The sequence below is a fragment of the Hemicordylus capensis genome, chromosome 3, assembly GCF_027244095.1.
Source record: "Hemicordylus capensis ecotype Gifberg chromosome 3, rHemCap1.1.pri, whole genome shotgun sequence".
Lineage (NCBI taxonomy): Eukaryota > Metazoa > Chordata > Lepidosauria > Squamata > Cordylidae > Hemicordylus > Hemicordylus capensis.
The window spans coordinates 40,335,748-40,349,999 of record NC_069659.1 but is presented as its reverse complement, the minus strand read 5'-3'; the positions used below and the strand labels follow the sequence as shown (position 1 = coordinate 40,349,999).

Sequence of the window (14,252 nt, the reverse complement as noted above, 5' to 3'; positions counted from 1 at the left end):
TTTTGGTCCCCCAGCTGTTGACTACAACTCCAATAATCCCTAACTATTGGCCACTGTGACTGGAGATGATGGGAGTTATATTCCAACAGCAGATGGATGGCTGAAGTTGTGCAGCCCTGTCATGGTTAGAAATGTTGAGGTGGACTGAGTTTTAGTGGTTTGTTTAGAGTTCATCAGTGAGAAATAGCAAAAATTGAAATAAAAATCCACATGTTTAAAATCAGTTTATTTAATAAAATAAGTGGCACTGGTCAGTTTCCGTGGTGCCCTTGCGCCCCTTGACTCAGAGTAAAGGAGCAGGTTTACTTATTGAGCAAAATCCTGTCTGCATATTCCCCTTTATGCCTGTCAGGAATGGGGCTGTGTGCTTAGAAAGCTTGAATGAATAAGAAGATCTGAGAAGAGTTAATACCCATGGAGCTATAGCTTTATTATAATGCAGTTTTCCCCATCTATATTTGTTTAAACCTGTCGGTTTACAATGATCTCAACAGGATTATTAATACCATAATTGGTTCTTGACTTCCATTCCTAACCTATTCCTGTAAAAGCAAATTATGAAAATCTAAAATCCAGGCATTTCAGTTACAGTGTTCCTTCACTGGTGACGTTATGCTTCATTCTAAACACCTGTGCTGTGATATTGTAAAAAGCAGTATTTAAAAAGCATTAAATCAAGGGGCTGATGGCAACAATATGTTTCATTTATAGGAGCCTCCCACCGATCATCAGTGCATAAAACTCTAAAGTCCTCCTTGTACCTCAGTTTATTCATACAGAAAATGGGACTAGCTCTCCTATGACTATTGTCCTAGACATCACTTATTTGCTGGGATAGAGTATCAGCTGTGTTTAATTGACCTGTTAGGACTGTTTCGGGTCTATGGGTAGTTAAACTTGAATTAGAAATTCTTTAACGTTCCTTCAATTATCTTTTCTGTCCTTAGGAGCGAGGACTAGATCGGCGTGGGATGTGGTTTTAGAACCCTTTATACAGGCTACGAACATGCTTGCTTGGAGGTGGGAATGACTGCGTGGCTAAAGCAACGACCCTCCTCTTGCCTATGCACAGAGCTATGTGATTGCCTATGAGCCGCTCTCTTCATACACAGCAGTACAGCACTAGTTTCAGCCTCAGCCGTACATCCCGCCTCAGCCATCTCTCTTTCACTTAGTTTTATATTTGCGCGCCCTTTCAATCCCCAGTGACGTGTCTCCCGCCGTGCCCAATCGGCACCCTTCTCTGGTCAGGACAATGGGAGCCGCTCCTCCAATCAGCGTTGCGCCTGCCTTGGCGGTAGCCAATGGGGAGAGAGCTGTGTTGAGAGTAATGTTACCAGCTCCGAGAGAGTGAGGAGGCTGCGTATCGATCCCGCTCACAGCCATTGCAGTGCATTGGGCTAGATACGAGATCTAGGCAGCCTTGGTGGCCAGTGCGCGTGTTTGTGGCTTGTGAACGGAGGTTTCGAGGACTCGAGAGTGTGACAAGAGGTGAGTATCATGCTGGGGCCACGGGGAGCGCAGGGGGGGGGTGACTTGCGAGGCCGAAGCTCAAGAGACTGGAGGGAGCACTGGGGGCTCGGGGTAGGATCCGCTCCTCATAGAGACACAAAGCGCGCGCCGGGGGAGGGGGAAAAAAAGAAGGAATCAGGCTGGGGCTAAAACACTTTTCCCAGCGTTTCCTTGGGCGCGGGGAAGCAGCGAAAGTGTGCCCAAGAACAGGGGGAAAAAAATTAAACCCCACAAAACTGGCGAGTTTGGGAAGTGGGCGCAGGAGCACTATAAACGCCGGGGAAGCCCCCTTCGTCGTGCCCTTATATATTTCACTATCCGCTTCCTCTGGAGTGGCCCTATACATGTAAAAGGCGGCCGTGTGTGCTTGATCCGGTTCGGCCCGGCGACCTGGGTGTGTGTGGAAACGCGCCGGGGAGGGAGGGGGGAAAGCGGGCTGAGCGTGGTTAATAAGCCGCTTACATAGCACAGCATTGCCATACAGCCCCATTGCTGCTGCTGCTGCAGCAAGAGAGTCCGCGAGCGGGCAAGAGCCGGGCTTTGACACACACACACACACACCCCACGCCGGGGGCCGCGGCTTGGGTGGGGGCCGCGGGGGGGGGCCCTTCCCTCGGCCGCGGGGCGGGATTGCGGGAGCCTCTCAGGGCGTCGTTGGCCTTGGGGCGATAAATCACTTGGGGAGCTGCTGCTGCTGCTGCGCTCGCTGTAATATGGCTGACTAGAGCCGTGTGGAGGGGGAGAGAGAGAGAGAGAAAACAAGGCGAGGAGCGGAGCCTGGCTGGAGGGGAGGCGTCGGGCGGGGGCGCAGTTCAGGGGAACTTTTTCAAGGCGCCTTTTCGCCCTGGGTAGGCAGAAGGGCTGCTGTGGCGGCGGCCCTCTCCCCCCCCACCACCTCTTTTAAAGTCCAGGACGGCGACTGGCTACGAGGGGCTTTTTGCTCCCACTTTTTTTAAAAAATATTTATTTAAAGGAGCTTTTAGTGGAGAAGAAATGCTCTTCTTTTTCCTCCCCCCCCATTGCCTGTAATGGCTGAGTGTATGCGCCAGGGTGTACACACACACACACACACACACGCACAAAGGGAAGGAAGGAAGGAAGGAGCCATATTCTCTATGAGCAGCAGCGGCCATTCCGAGAAACGGCCGAGCGAGCGCTGCAAAGCCTATATGCCGGGGGAGGCTGCGCTGTATGGCTATGGCTGGGGAAGCAGGCTCGGGGTCCGGCGCACCCGCCGAAGGCGCGGCTCTCTCCCCACAACCGAGCGGCCGCGGCGCACATTTCAGGGGGACTTTCTCTCATCAGCAAGGCGTTCGCACAAAATGGAAGGAGAATCGCTGCCGCCGCTGGTGACCTTCTTAGGCAGGAGCCTGCGCCATTGTGAAATTCCTCCGTACATAGGGAAGGAAGCACGGAGAGGTTGACGAGGATCCCGGCTCTGTACCGCTCTCGCTCTATAGATAGGCTTTGAGTCAGGCGCTTTTCGCCCTGGGAAAGGGAAGCGCCGCAGAACAGCCTTTGCAGCCAGCGCTCCTGTACTCGGCTCATGGCAGCAGCAGCACATTAGGGGGACGAGACGCTGAGGACTCGGTGTTTCCTCGACAAGCTAGAAAAGCAGCCCCTTGACACATGATTAGATTAAGTATTATGTACTTGTGCTGTGTGCTTAAACAAAAAAAGACTAGGAAGTTGTACTCTTTTTTTTTTTTTTTTTGACACTTCACAAAAAGTGGACCCATAATTATTAATGCGAATAAAGTTCTTATTAAAGCGCTGCTGGGGTACAGTATTTGGGGTGTGAAAGGTTAAAAAAATCTTTTTAAAAGCACTTGACTTTTAAAATGTATTGTCATGGAAGAAAAGTTTAAATAATGGGATGAACATCTTAAAATAAAACTCACTTGCACATTATAGAGTCCTAGGATTCGTTTTATAGCATGTTTTAAATCTATACATCCCTGTTTCTTTTCCTATCATTTGCCCGTATCAAGATAGCCCTATTGACCAACCCTCCTTAATTCTGAGTGGGAGCCCCCTCGACCCTCCATCGACGGCATGAGCAGTTCTTGGCTTTTGATTCTTGTTTACTTGACAGAATCTTTAGACTGGAGATGTTTAGTCAGAGAGCGCAAATCCTTTTCTGTTCACGTGCCAAAGTGATAGGAAATTTTGCTTTCTGTGACAACGCTAGCTAGGGTTGTGCACATTTCCTTAGTCAAGTTGTGCAACTTGTAGAGAAACTTTCTTGGACAACCATGAAGCACTTAAGGAAAAGTTGATCTAGCAATTTTTAGGCAAAAAAGAGCAGATCTCAACAAAGTTTGGTAATCCTAAAGAAAAGCATTTGAGGTCTTTGAAATATGAGTAGAGTATTTAATTTGATACATTCCAGAAGAATAGCTAGGTTAGGGTTTTCTTTTCTGGGGAGTCTTCCCCTCCCTTCAGATTAACCACTCCCCCCCAATTCTGTCAGCTTGGTTTAAATTGCCAAATGGCAGTTAGTTGGGGGAACATGTTTGTTCACTGTCTAGAAAACCCATGTGTAAGTTGTGGGTCTCCCCTCTGTTTTCTTTCTCCCCCTGCCCCGTCCCACAGGTGTTTTAGAAACTGAGCTTTACTGTAAACATTCACACAGCTGAGAGTCAGGGGATTTGATAGGGCAAAAAGAAAATCAATTTGTTTTCAAAATGGCTCGGAAAAGAATTTTGTGTGTTAGCCCTTAGTCTGCAAAAGCAAGTGCTCTGGCACCTTAGAAGCTAACTGTTGTGGCTTGAGGTTTTGTAAACAGAGGCCTGTTTCATCAGATCATCAAATTACGAAGTAAAACTATTGCCCATACTACAATGGGGACTTGGATGCTACAGCACTTTATAGAAGTATGTGTAGTTATGTATCCCAGTCTGTGAAAGACAACCTAAATACAGAAGCAGGATCTCCTTAACACAATGTGTCCCATGCGCATGAAAGTATGTTATACAGCATTTGGAACACCAAATCCAGTATCTGGGCTGAACACACAGTGATCCATACTGTGTTGGCAGGGTGTGTGCATTTCCCCTAGCAGATGGTTGGTGTGTCAGTGTTGACAGCACCAATCACAGGAGGAGGCCAGGAATCAGTCCCCTTTTGTCACCAAACAGGTGATTGGTGTTGTCAGAGCTGACTGCCTACCATCTGTTGAGGGGTGTGTGTGTGTATCTGTGCCTGTGCATAAGCCATTGCTGCGCACAAGGATTTTTCTATTGGTGTCAACTGAGCAGAATCTGCTTTGCAGCATAGCTTTAAATAAGAAAGTAAATGAAGAAAACTCACAAGTTCTAGTGCTCTTTCTTGCTAACAATAGTGTTTACAAAATACATTCATCTACTGCCTTATGTCAGTTTTGTGCAGGTCTTGCTAAACATAAGTTTTATAGGTATATATATATGCAAGACTTGCAAACTGGGGAAGATAAATTAGGTTAAACTAACTGGATATTTAACATAACTTTCCCTCTGATTGTTCCTAGTCCAGAATGTTCTGGTTCTGTTCTCACATTGGTTTTTTAAAAAAGGGTCAAACATGTAATAGTCAAACTTTTGTAGGTGAGAACTGTAGGGTAGTAGCATCTTCAGCAGCATATCTACTTACCTGCAAATACACCACCCTGAGGTCCCAGAACGGTGTATAAATGCAAATAATATGGCTATGGCAACTGTTAATAACCTTTTCCTTAAGTTTTACCTTCTGGTGTTAATTATTCAAATTAAATACTCAAGTACAGGTTGAGTATCCCTTATCTGAACTGCTTGGGACTAGAAGTGTTCTTGTTTTCGGACTTTTCCGGATTTTGGAATATTTGCATACTGTAATGAGCTACTTTGGGTATGGGATCCAAGTCTAAACACGAAAGGTTACTGTACACTGTGTTGTTGTTTTTTAGGTTTTATTTAAAGTATAAAACAAATAAGCATTGAATTTATGATAACTACAGGTAGTTGTAAATGTAATGAAAACTAATCGTGAGAAAATTTTCAATGCAATAATGTTGCTGGTCATGTTAGACTCAAACATGGCATTTTAGATAGAGATGAAATTCAGATTTCATGTGAAAATAATGGTGAGTCAGTGCTGCAGGCGGACGCCATGGTGGTTTCCAGATTTTGGAGCTTTCTGGATTAGGGATACTCAACCTGTAATGTTATCAAGTTCACATGCTTCATGCAGATTTGCAATCTGTGTGTTTATTGGTTGCTTAGTTGTCCAAGAAGGAAGCTAAAGTATGTAGCTTAAAAGTACTAAAGTACATAGCTCAGAATGTTAGTTTGACCAATTTTTAATCAACTTTGATTTATTGATACTATTATAATACTGTTTTTCAGTGAAAGTTCCCAATTAGTTAATACAGAGAAAGATGATATGCTACCATACACTATGGAAACCAAAATTAGTTCAAGTCCAAGGTCTTCACTTTGTTTTTCAGGAATCATCAAAAATGGGCAAAGGTGATCCTAAAAAGCCAAGAGGTAAAATGTCCTCATATGCCTTCTTTGTGCAAACTTGCCGGGAAGAGCACAAGAAGAAACACCCAGACGCTTCAGTGAACTTCTCAGAGTTCTCAAAAAAATGTTCAGAAAGGTGGAAGGTAAACATTCTTCTTGTTTTTTCAAACCGATAGTATAGTCAATACCTAGATAAAGTGCAATTTACAAGTAGTTATTTGTTAGAGGGTCAATAACTAAGCTTTCTAATGAAATATAACATTCCAAAAGAAAATTGACTATAATCTTGAATTGAGCACTCATATAATTAATTATTTATAGACTATGTCTGCTAAGGAGAAAGGGAAGTTTGAAGAAATGGCAAGAGGTGACAAGGTTCGTTATGAAAGAGAAATGAAAAATTACATACCACCTAAAGGAGAATCAAAAAAGAAGTTCAAGGACCCAAATGCACCAAAGAGGCCTCCGTGAGTAGTTTTTCTGGTTAGCATGTATTGTATAGCCGTGTTGCACTGATACACATCCAGAAGATTAACAGTGGGGGAGTTAGCATTTCACTGCATTTTATTTGTATTGGTCTGTGTTTTGTTATAAAGTACTTTTGGAGGTAGTTCTAAAAGTTCCCAGACTTGCTATGCATAGTGCAGTAGTTTAACCTTTACATTCTAAATGTTTGTACATTTATTTTTCAGTTCAGCATTTTTTTTGTTCTGCTCTGAGTTTCGTCCAAAAATCAAAGGCGAGCATCCTGGCCTTTCTATTGGGGATGTTGCAAAGAAACTTGGAGAGATGTGGAATGGTACTGCTGCAGATGATAAGCAACCTTTTGAAAAGAAGGCTGCTAAACTGAAGGAGAAATATGAAAAGGTAAATTCCAGATAGCATTTTCGATTATTAGTTTAGTTATGCCTGGGATTTAATGTTTAAAGAAGTGAAGTCATATGTATGCTTACATCACCTTTGTGGTGTTAAGTAGTGCCAGGGCCCTTTCTTATGTCTCACCCAACACTTTAGAGTGAGTGAGTCGGTGTGTGTTAAAAACAAAACAGAAACCTGTCAGTAAAATACTTGCAGGTGTGTTTGGAAGCTGTAATACTGAAAAGCTGTAGTGATGGTATTCATAAGAAAAACATGACCATCAATCATCCAGGTGAATTCAACTTAAGCACTAGTAATATGTTAATATTAACACCCATATTTCCAAACAGTTTGTATTGGTACAGTGTCCATGTAAAAGCTGTTCTGTAGCCAGAGGGGTTGGGTTCTCGCCTGCCACTGTGGATGACAGGAAGTTAAGTCACTGGAAATCTGAGGGTTAAGAGCCAAAAAAGCATGGGGGTGTGGAGAAGGAAAGGAGCACTGGCCTTTCTCCCAAGGGGCCATCGGAGGCTGACTAGCATCATTGAGCACTAGCTCCTCTCCCCGCAACAGAGGTCGGTATGAACGTGACATCCCCTCAGAACATGGGATTGCTGGGTGCAGGGTCCCCCACCCACAGGCTTCGCAAGTCTCATGAGATCTGAGCACAGGATTTGGATGGAGCCCCGGGTCTTGTGAGACTTGTGAAGGCGATGGGCAGTAGTATATAAGGAAACCCTGGCCAGTGAGGAGGACCTGTTCTCCAAGGAGTGCAAGGTGTAAGCACTGCCCTTGGAGTTGGCCGCACCAGGGAGTGCTCTTCCTCCACCAAAAAAAGTTTTGGGATACACAAAACCCTTTACCGTGGTTGATGAGGCTTGTCCTCTATTTTTTCAGCCGCGGATATGCGGAACTGTGAGTGATGAAACTGAAGATAACCAGGTCCCACCTGTATCTGGTTCAACTTCATATACTTGTATTGATTATATGGAAGGACACATACTGTGGTGTGTATAGTCTGTACACAGGCACTCAGTTGAGTCTGGTGAGCAAAGAAGATTTCATAGACCTCAGTTAAAGAGTAGACAGTGCCACCTTCAGCATCCAATGACAGTCTCCCCCCCCCCTTTTTTTAAAACTTGCATACAAGATTCAATACACCAAACCTCAAACTTAGGAATTGGTTTTCAGGTTAGTTTAGCCACAATAGGTGCTTTCCAAATAAAATACTTAGAAACTGATCAGGAAAGGATCAGGCTATTTGAGTATTTGAAAGGGGCATCTACTTAACTTGCATATCTCTACATTTGGGAGGTGATACAAAATGTAGGGCATGATGCCAATTATAGTTGACATATTACATTGAAACTACTAAGTATATGACCTAAACTATTATATAGACAGCCTGACTCCATAGTCCAGTGCTGGGAAAGGTCCAGCTGATCGCACCATGGCTTTGCACCAAAGTAAATAGAACCCTGATTCAGTCTATTGTGCCACTTAATATTTGAAAACTTAGGGTAAGTAACAGATAAAAATCTGCTTGGAACTGACAAGTATTCTGGCTTTTTCTTTAAGAAAATGTCTTTCATGTGGTTAAACTTGATTGATTGATTGCTGTCAAGTCGGTATCGACTTCACAGTGCCTAATTTTATACAGTAGGACCACAGGCTAAACTTACCTGAAAACTAATTCCTTAAGTTTGAGGTTTGGTGTATTGAGTGTTGTAAAAGGAAAAAAAAAAGTAAGACATTGCATGCTGAAGGTGGCACTGTCTACTCTTTAACTGAAGTCTATGAAATCTTTTAATGGGCTACTATGTAGAATTTTTCATAACGTATCTTACTGAGATGTAATAGTAGAAATATTAGGCTGCAATGCAACAAGTTTTTTGAATTATAGTTTTGTCAAATATGAGTTGTGTGCATTTTTGCTGAAGTATATGTGAATCCTTACACTACTATACACATCTGGAAATCCATGCCAAACATACTAACTCTAATTCTTTTTCTCCTTCTCCTGAGGATGTTGCTGCATACCGGGCTAAAGGAAAGCCTGAGCCAGCCAAAAAAATAGCCCCTAAGCCTGAGAAGAGCAAGAAAAAGGAAGAGGAAGATGATGATGACGATGACGATGAGGAGGATGAAGATGAAGAGGAGGAGGAAGAGGAGGAAGATGAAGAGGATGATGATGAATAAGCCTCTCATAGATCACTTTCTTGTCTATAAAAGCATTTAACCCCCCTGTACACAACCCACTCCTTTTAAAGAGAAAAAAATTGAAAGATAAGGCTGTGTAAGATTTGTTTTTAAACTGTACAGTGTCCTTTTTTTTTTGTATAGTTCACACACTACCGAATGTGTCTTTAGGTAGCCCTGTCTTTTAGTGGTATTTCGGTAGCCACTAACATTGCCTAGTACAGTATGGGGGTTGTAAATTGGCATGGAAGTTTAAAGCAGGTTTCTTGTTGGTGCACAGCACAGATTAGTTATACATGGGGATGTAGTTCATTATTCATCTTCATTTGTCTCCGGGTAATAAAAATAATAGTTGTTCTGTTAACGAAATACCACTCTGTAATTGAAGAAAGAAAAAAGTTGTAGCTGTTGACATTCTGATTGCTTCTAAGTAAATGCAATTAAAAAAAAAAAGTATTGTCCATTTAATAGGTCCCCTTGTAAAGACAATTCCCGCTCCCTGTCCCCCCCCCCCTTCCTGTAGAGAGCTCATCCTTTGTTATGCCCTCTTGGGATCACATCAACATTACAATTTTTGTCTCTTCATATAATTAGCTTTGATTTACATGCCCTACATAGGGTAGGAAATCTATATAGGCATATGCAAAGCAACTTTTTTTTAAATGTAAGGCCACACTCTTTAAAAAAACAACACACACAACTGTTTTAAGCCAATCTGTGTTTGCTCAGCTTTTGCTACATACAATATTCTACTGAGTTGTGTAAATTTACCAGTCTTGGAGGGTTGTGAAGTATAGAATTCAGTTCTGTGGCATGGAATACTTCCAGGGGGGGAAATAACTTCAAATTAGTGTCCTTGGAGGACCAATGAGAGCGTATATTCTCATTTTTATCTGTGAAGAATTTACATGTATGACTCCATTGGCTGGTAATAGGAGTTGTTTGCAAATACCTGAACACAGAGGTGAGTGTACCCTAAGCAGGTAATGTTAAATGTTTAATTACTGTAATCCTTTTAGGATGCCATGTCAAGTGATGATTGTGGGCTTTATACCATGAGCTGTCCTGGTAGTAAATGCCCCACAGGAAAATTTTTACTTCGCTTGTTTTCTATATGTGGTACCATTGTTCTGTATAAATTCATGCTTTCCATTCATTCTAGTTTTAGCCCATTTTCAAAATTTTATATTGTCTCAAACTAAAATAAGATGTATTTTTTTTCTGTTAGTCTTTTATAACACATTCTTGATGTTTGCCCATTTTGTAAGTTAATAGCTGTATGGGAAATTACCCCCCCCCCTTTTCTGTTTAGGTGTGAAATTAATATGGTATTCCAGTGATCTCTAATTTGATGATAAATTTAGGTTGCTTTGAAAACCAAAGTTAAAAAGTTTTGCATATTCAGTAAAAAAGCTGGCAATTCTTTAATGTTTACCTGCAGAATAATTTGGGGATTGATTGGCAAATCTGTAGTTATAAAATTATGGTTTTCAAGTACCAGTGTTTAAAGATAGCATTCTTGTAATTTTACACACTTTTTTGATGGAGTATTGTTTTGTTATACAATTTTGACTTTTAAGATTCTTACTTCAATTTGCATTTGGTTATGTATAACCTCAGGAGAATACGGAACATCTGATTTCCTGGTTGATACTAATAAAATAATAATTACAGAGGTTTTATATATTTAGTTAAATGAGTTTACTTAAATGTTCTTCCTTGGTACACTTAAGTTTCAAGCCCCCCCAATTTGATCTTTAAAATTAAGAAATATTTGGAAAATATTTCATTTAAAAAAAAAATCTTATGAGAGTTGAAACGCTTCACAGTAATTTCAAATGCAATTGCACTCTTCATGAACATGCAGAATATTATAGAGGTATTTCAAAAGAAAAAGTCACAGTAATGAGCTGTACTGCCCAAGTGTAAACCTGCTGTGCAAAGAACTTGGAGATCTCCTTAATTATTCCTATAAGTATGCTGTTGACTCCTGGTGACCATAGAGCCCTGTGGTTGTCTTTGGTAGAATCTAGGAGGGGTTCACCATTGCCTCCTTGCACAAAGTATGGGGTGATGCCTTTCCGCATCTTCCTATATCGCTGCTGCTCGATATATGTGTTTCCATAGTCTGGGAAACAGTGGGGATTTGAGCTGGCAACCTCTGGCTTGATAGTCAAGTCATTTTCCCACTGCACCATTGCAGCAGCCTTAATCTTACTTTTGAGGCTGGAGGTGGCCTATAGCCCTCCAACTAACAGCTGATGATAGACCTCTCCATGAAGTTATCCAAACCACTCTTAAAGCCATCCAGGTTGCTGGCTGTCCCCACATCTAGCAGAGAATTCCACAAATCAGTTATGTGTTGTATGAAAAATTACTTCTGTTTGTTGGTCCTAGATTTCCTGGCAATCATTCATGGTGTGACCCCTGGTTCCAGTGTTATGTGAGAGGGAGAAGAATTTATCCACTTTCTCCACACTGCATGATTTTATAGACCTCTATCATGTCTCCTGGCAGTTGTCTTTTTTTCTAAACTAAAAAGCCCCAGATGTTGTAGCCTTGCCTCATAAGAAAGGTACTCTAGGCCCCTGATCATCTTGGTTGCCCTCTTCTGCACCTTTTCCAGTTTGACAATGTCCTTTTTTTAGATGTGACCAGAATTGTACACTACTCCAGGTGTGGCTGCACCATCGTTCTGTATAAGGACATTATAATATTAGCAGTTTTATTATCAATCCCCTTCCTAATGATCCCTAGCATGGAATTGGCCTTTTCCACAGCTGCTGTACATTAGGCTGACACTTTCAATGAGCTGTCCACCACAATAGCAAGATCCATCTCCTGGTTAGTCGCCGACAGCTCAGATCCCATCAGTGTATACTTGAAGTTGGGATTTTTCGTCCCAATGTGCATCACTTTACACTTGCCAACACTGAACTGCATTTGCCTTTTTATTGCCCACTCACCCAGTTTGGAGAGATCCTTTTGGAGCTGCTCACAATCTGTCTTGGATTTCACTACCTAAAGAATTTGGTATCATCTGCAAATTTGGCCACATCACTGCTTGCCCCTGCTTCTAGATCATTTATGAATAAATTAAAAAGCACCAGTCCCAGTACAGATCCCTGAAGGACACCCCCCCTTCTTCCCTCCATTGTGAAAACTCTCCATTTATGCCTACCCTCTGTTTCCTGTCTTTCAACCAGTTAGCAGTCCTCACATGTACTTGTCCCCTTATCCCATGACCACTAAGTTTCCTCAGGAGTCTTTGATAAGGAACTTGGTCAAAAGCTTTTCGGAAGTCCAGGTATACCTACGTCCGCTGGAACACCTTGATCCACACACTTGTTGACACTCTCAAAGAACTCCAAAAGGTTGGTGAGGCAAGATTTCCCTTTGCAGAAGCCAAGCTGGTTCACTCCCAGCAGGGCCTGTTCTATGTGCGTTACAATTTTATCCTTGAGGATGCTTTCCATCCATTTGCCTGGAATGGTCGTTAAGCTAACTGGCCTGTAATTTTGCTGATTGCCCTTCGATCCCTTACTGCCCAGAGAACTTGCGTTTTGGGCAGTATAGAAATATGCGAAAGAAAGAAAGTTCCAGTCCTCTGGCACAGAGCCTGATTGCAGGGATAATTTATATATTTTAGCAAGGAGGTCGGCAATTTCACACTTGCGTTGAGGACTCTTGGATGGATGCCATCCGGCCCTGGCGATTTGTTAGTTTTCAGTTTTTCCAGACAGTGTAGAACATCATCTTTCGTCACTTCTGTCTGACTCTGTTCTTTAGTTTCCATCCCTAAAAAGCCTGTTTCAGGAACAGGTATATGCTCAGTATCATCTCCCATGAAGATGGATGCAAAGAACTCATTTAGCTTCCCTGCAACTTCCATATCCTCCGTAATAATCCCTTTCACTCATTGTCTAATGGTCTAACTGCCTCCCTGGCAAGTTTCCTGCTTCTGATGTATCTAAATAAGTTTTTGTTATTCCCCTTAATGCTTTTAACTAAATGTTCCTCAAACTCTCTTTTTACCTCCCTTATTGTTGCCTTGCATTTCTTTTGCAGAGTTTGTGTTCCTTTCTGTTCTCCTCATTTGGGCAGGCCTTCCAATTTCGGAAGGAAGTCTTCTTCCCTTTTATGGCTTCCTTGACATTACCTGTTATCTATGCTGGCATCTTCCTGGACTTAGTGGTACCTTTCCTCCTTTTGGGTATACAATCTAACTGGGCTTCTAGTATTGTGGTTTTGAGTAAACTCCAGGCACTCTGGAGCGAAATGACTCTCCTGATTTTCCCTTTCAGCTTTCTTTTCACCATACTCCTCATTATGGAGAAGTTTCCTTTTCTCAAATTTAAAATGTCTGTGTTAGACCTCCGTGGTGATTCTCTCCCCACATGTATGCTGAATTTGATGGCACTATGGTCACTGTTCCCTAAAGCAGGGGTGGGGAACCTTGGCCCTCCAGCTGTTGTTGAACTACAACTCCCATCATCCCCAGCCACAATTGGATGGTGGGAGTTGTAGTTCAAAAACAGCTGGAGGGCCAAGGTTCCCCACCCCTGCCCTAAAGGGTCGATGACACTGACATCACGCACCAGGTCCTGGGTGCCACTCGGGATTAAGTCAAAGGCCACCTTCTCTCGGTTCCAAGACCAACTGTTCTAGGGCACAGTCATTCAGCATATCTAGAAATTGGACCTCTTTGTCATTACCTAACTGTGGATTTACCCAGTCTATGTGTGGGTAATTGAAGTCACCCATTATTACAACTCTGCCTCTCCTTGACGCCTCCCTGATTTCCTCCTGCAACCAAGTCACTATCAGTGTTTTGATCCGGAAGGCGATAGCACATCCCCAGTAGCACGTTCCCTTTCAGGCCTTGTATTGTCACCCACAGGGTTTCTGTGGAGGACTCCAGTCCACCTAGGTTTTCCACCTTGTTAGATTCTATCCCTTCTTTAACATACAGTACTATTCCACCTCCAAGGCACCCCTCCCTGTCCTTTCTATAGAGTTTATATCCAGGGACAACAGTGTCCCACTGGTTCTCATTTTCCACCATGTTTCTGTTATGCCCACTGTATCAGTCAGTCAGCTTTTATTTCGATCAACAACCAGAACAAAAAGAAAAGAAAAGAAAAAGACATCATAAAATGGCAATACGCAACTTGCATGCAATATAACAAAACTTGGCCACAG

The 14,252-nt window shown here is 42.6% G+C and overlaps 1 protein-coding gene across 1 annotated transcript; it reads left to right on the top strand.

Moving 5' to 3' along the window:
• The first annotated feature begins 1,328 nt into the window (after positions 1 to 1,328).
• Positions 1,329 to 10,732, top strand: HMGB1 (high mobility group box 1). Its single transcript, XM_053308803.1, has 5 exons — positions 1,329 to 1,491; positions 5,975 to 6,136; positions 6,315 to 6,460; positions 6,686 to 6,860; positions 8,877 to 10,732. Exons 2-5 carry the CDS (start codon positions 5,987 to 5,989, stop codon positions 9,048 to 9,050), a joined length of 645 nt encoding a protein of 214 aa, XP_053164778.1. The 5' UTR covers positions 1,329 to 1,491; positions 5,975 to 5,986; the 3' UTR covers positions 9,051 to 10,732.
• The last annotated feature ends 3,520 nt before the right edge of the window (positions 10,733 to 14,252 follow it).

Bases quoted from the DNA above. Each gene is read 5' to 3' on its own strand.
- HMGB1 (XM_053308803.1), top strand. From the start codon at position 5,987: ATGGGCAAAGGTGATCCTAAAAAGCCAAGAGGTAAAATGTCCTCATAT. The intron at 6,461-6,685 runs GTGAGTAGTTTT...TTTATTTTTCAG, and splicing joins AATGCACCAAAGAGGCCTCC to TTCAGCATTTTTTTTGTTCT. The intron at 6,861-8,876 runs GTAAATTCCAGA...CCTTCTCCTGAG, and splicing joins TGAAGGAGAAATATGAAAAG to GATGTTGCTGCATACCGGGC.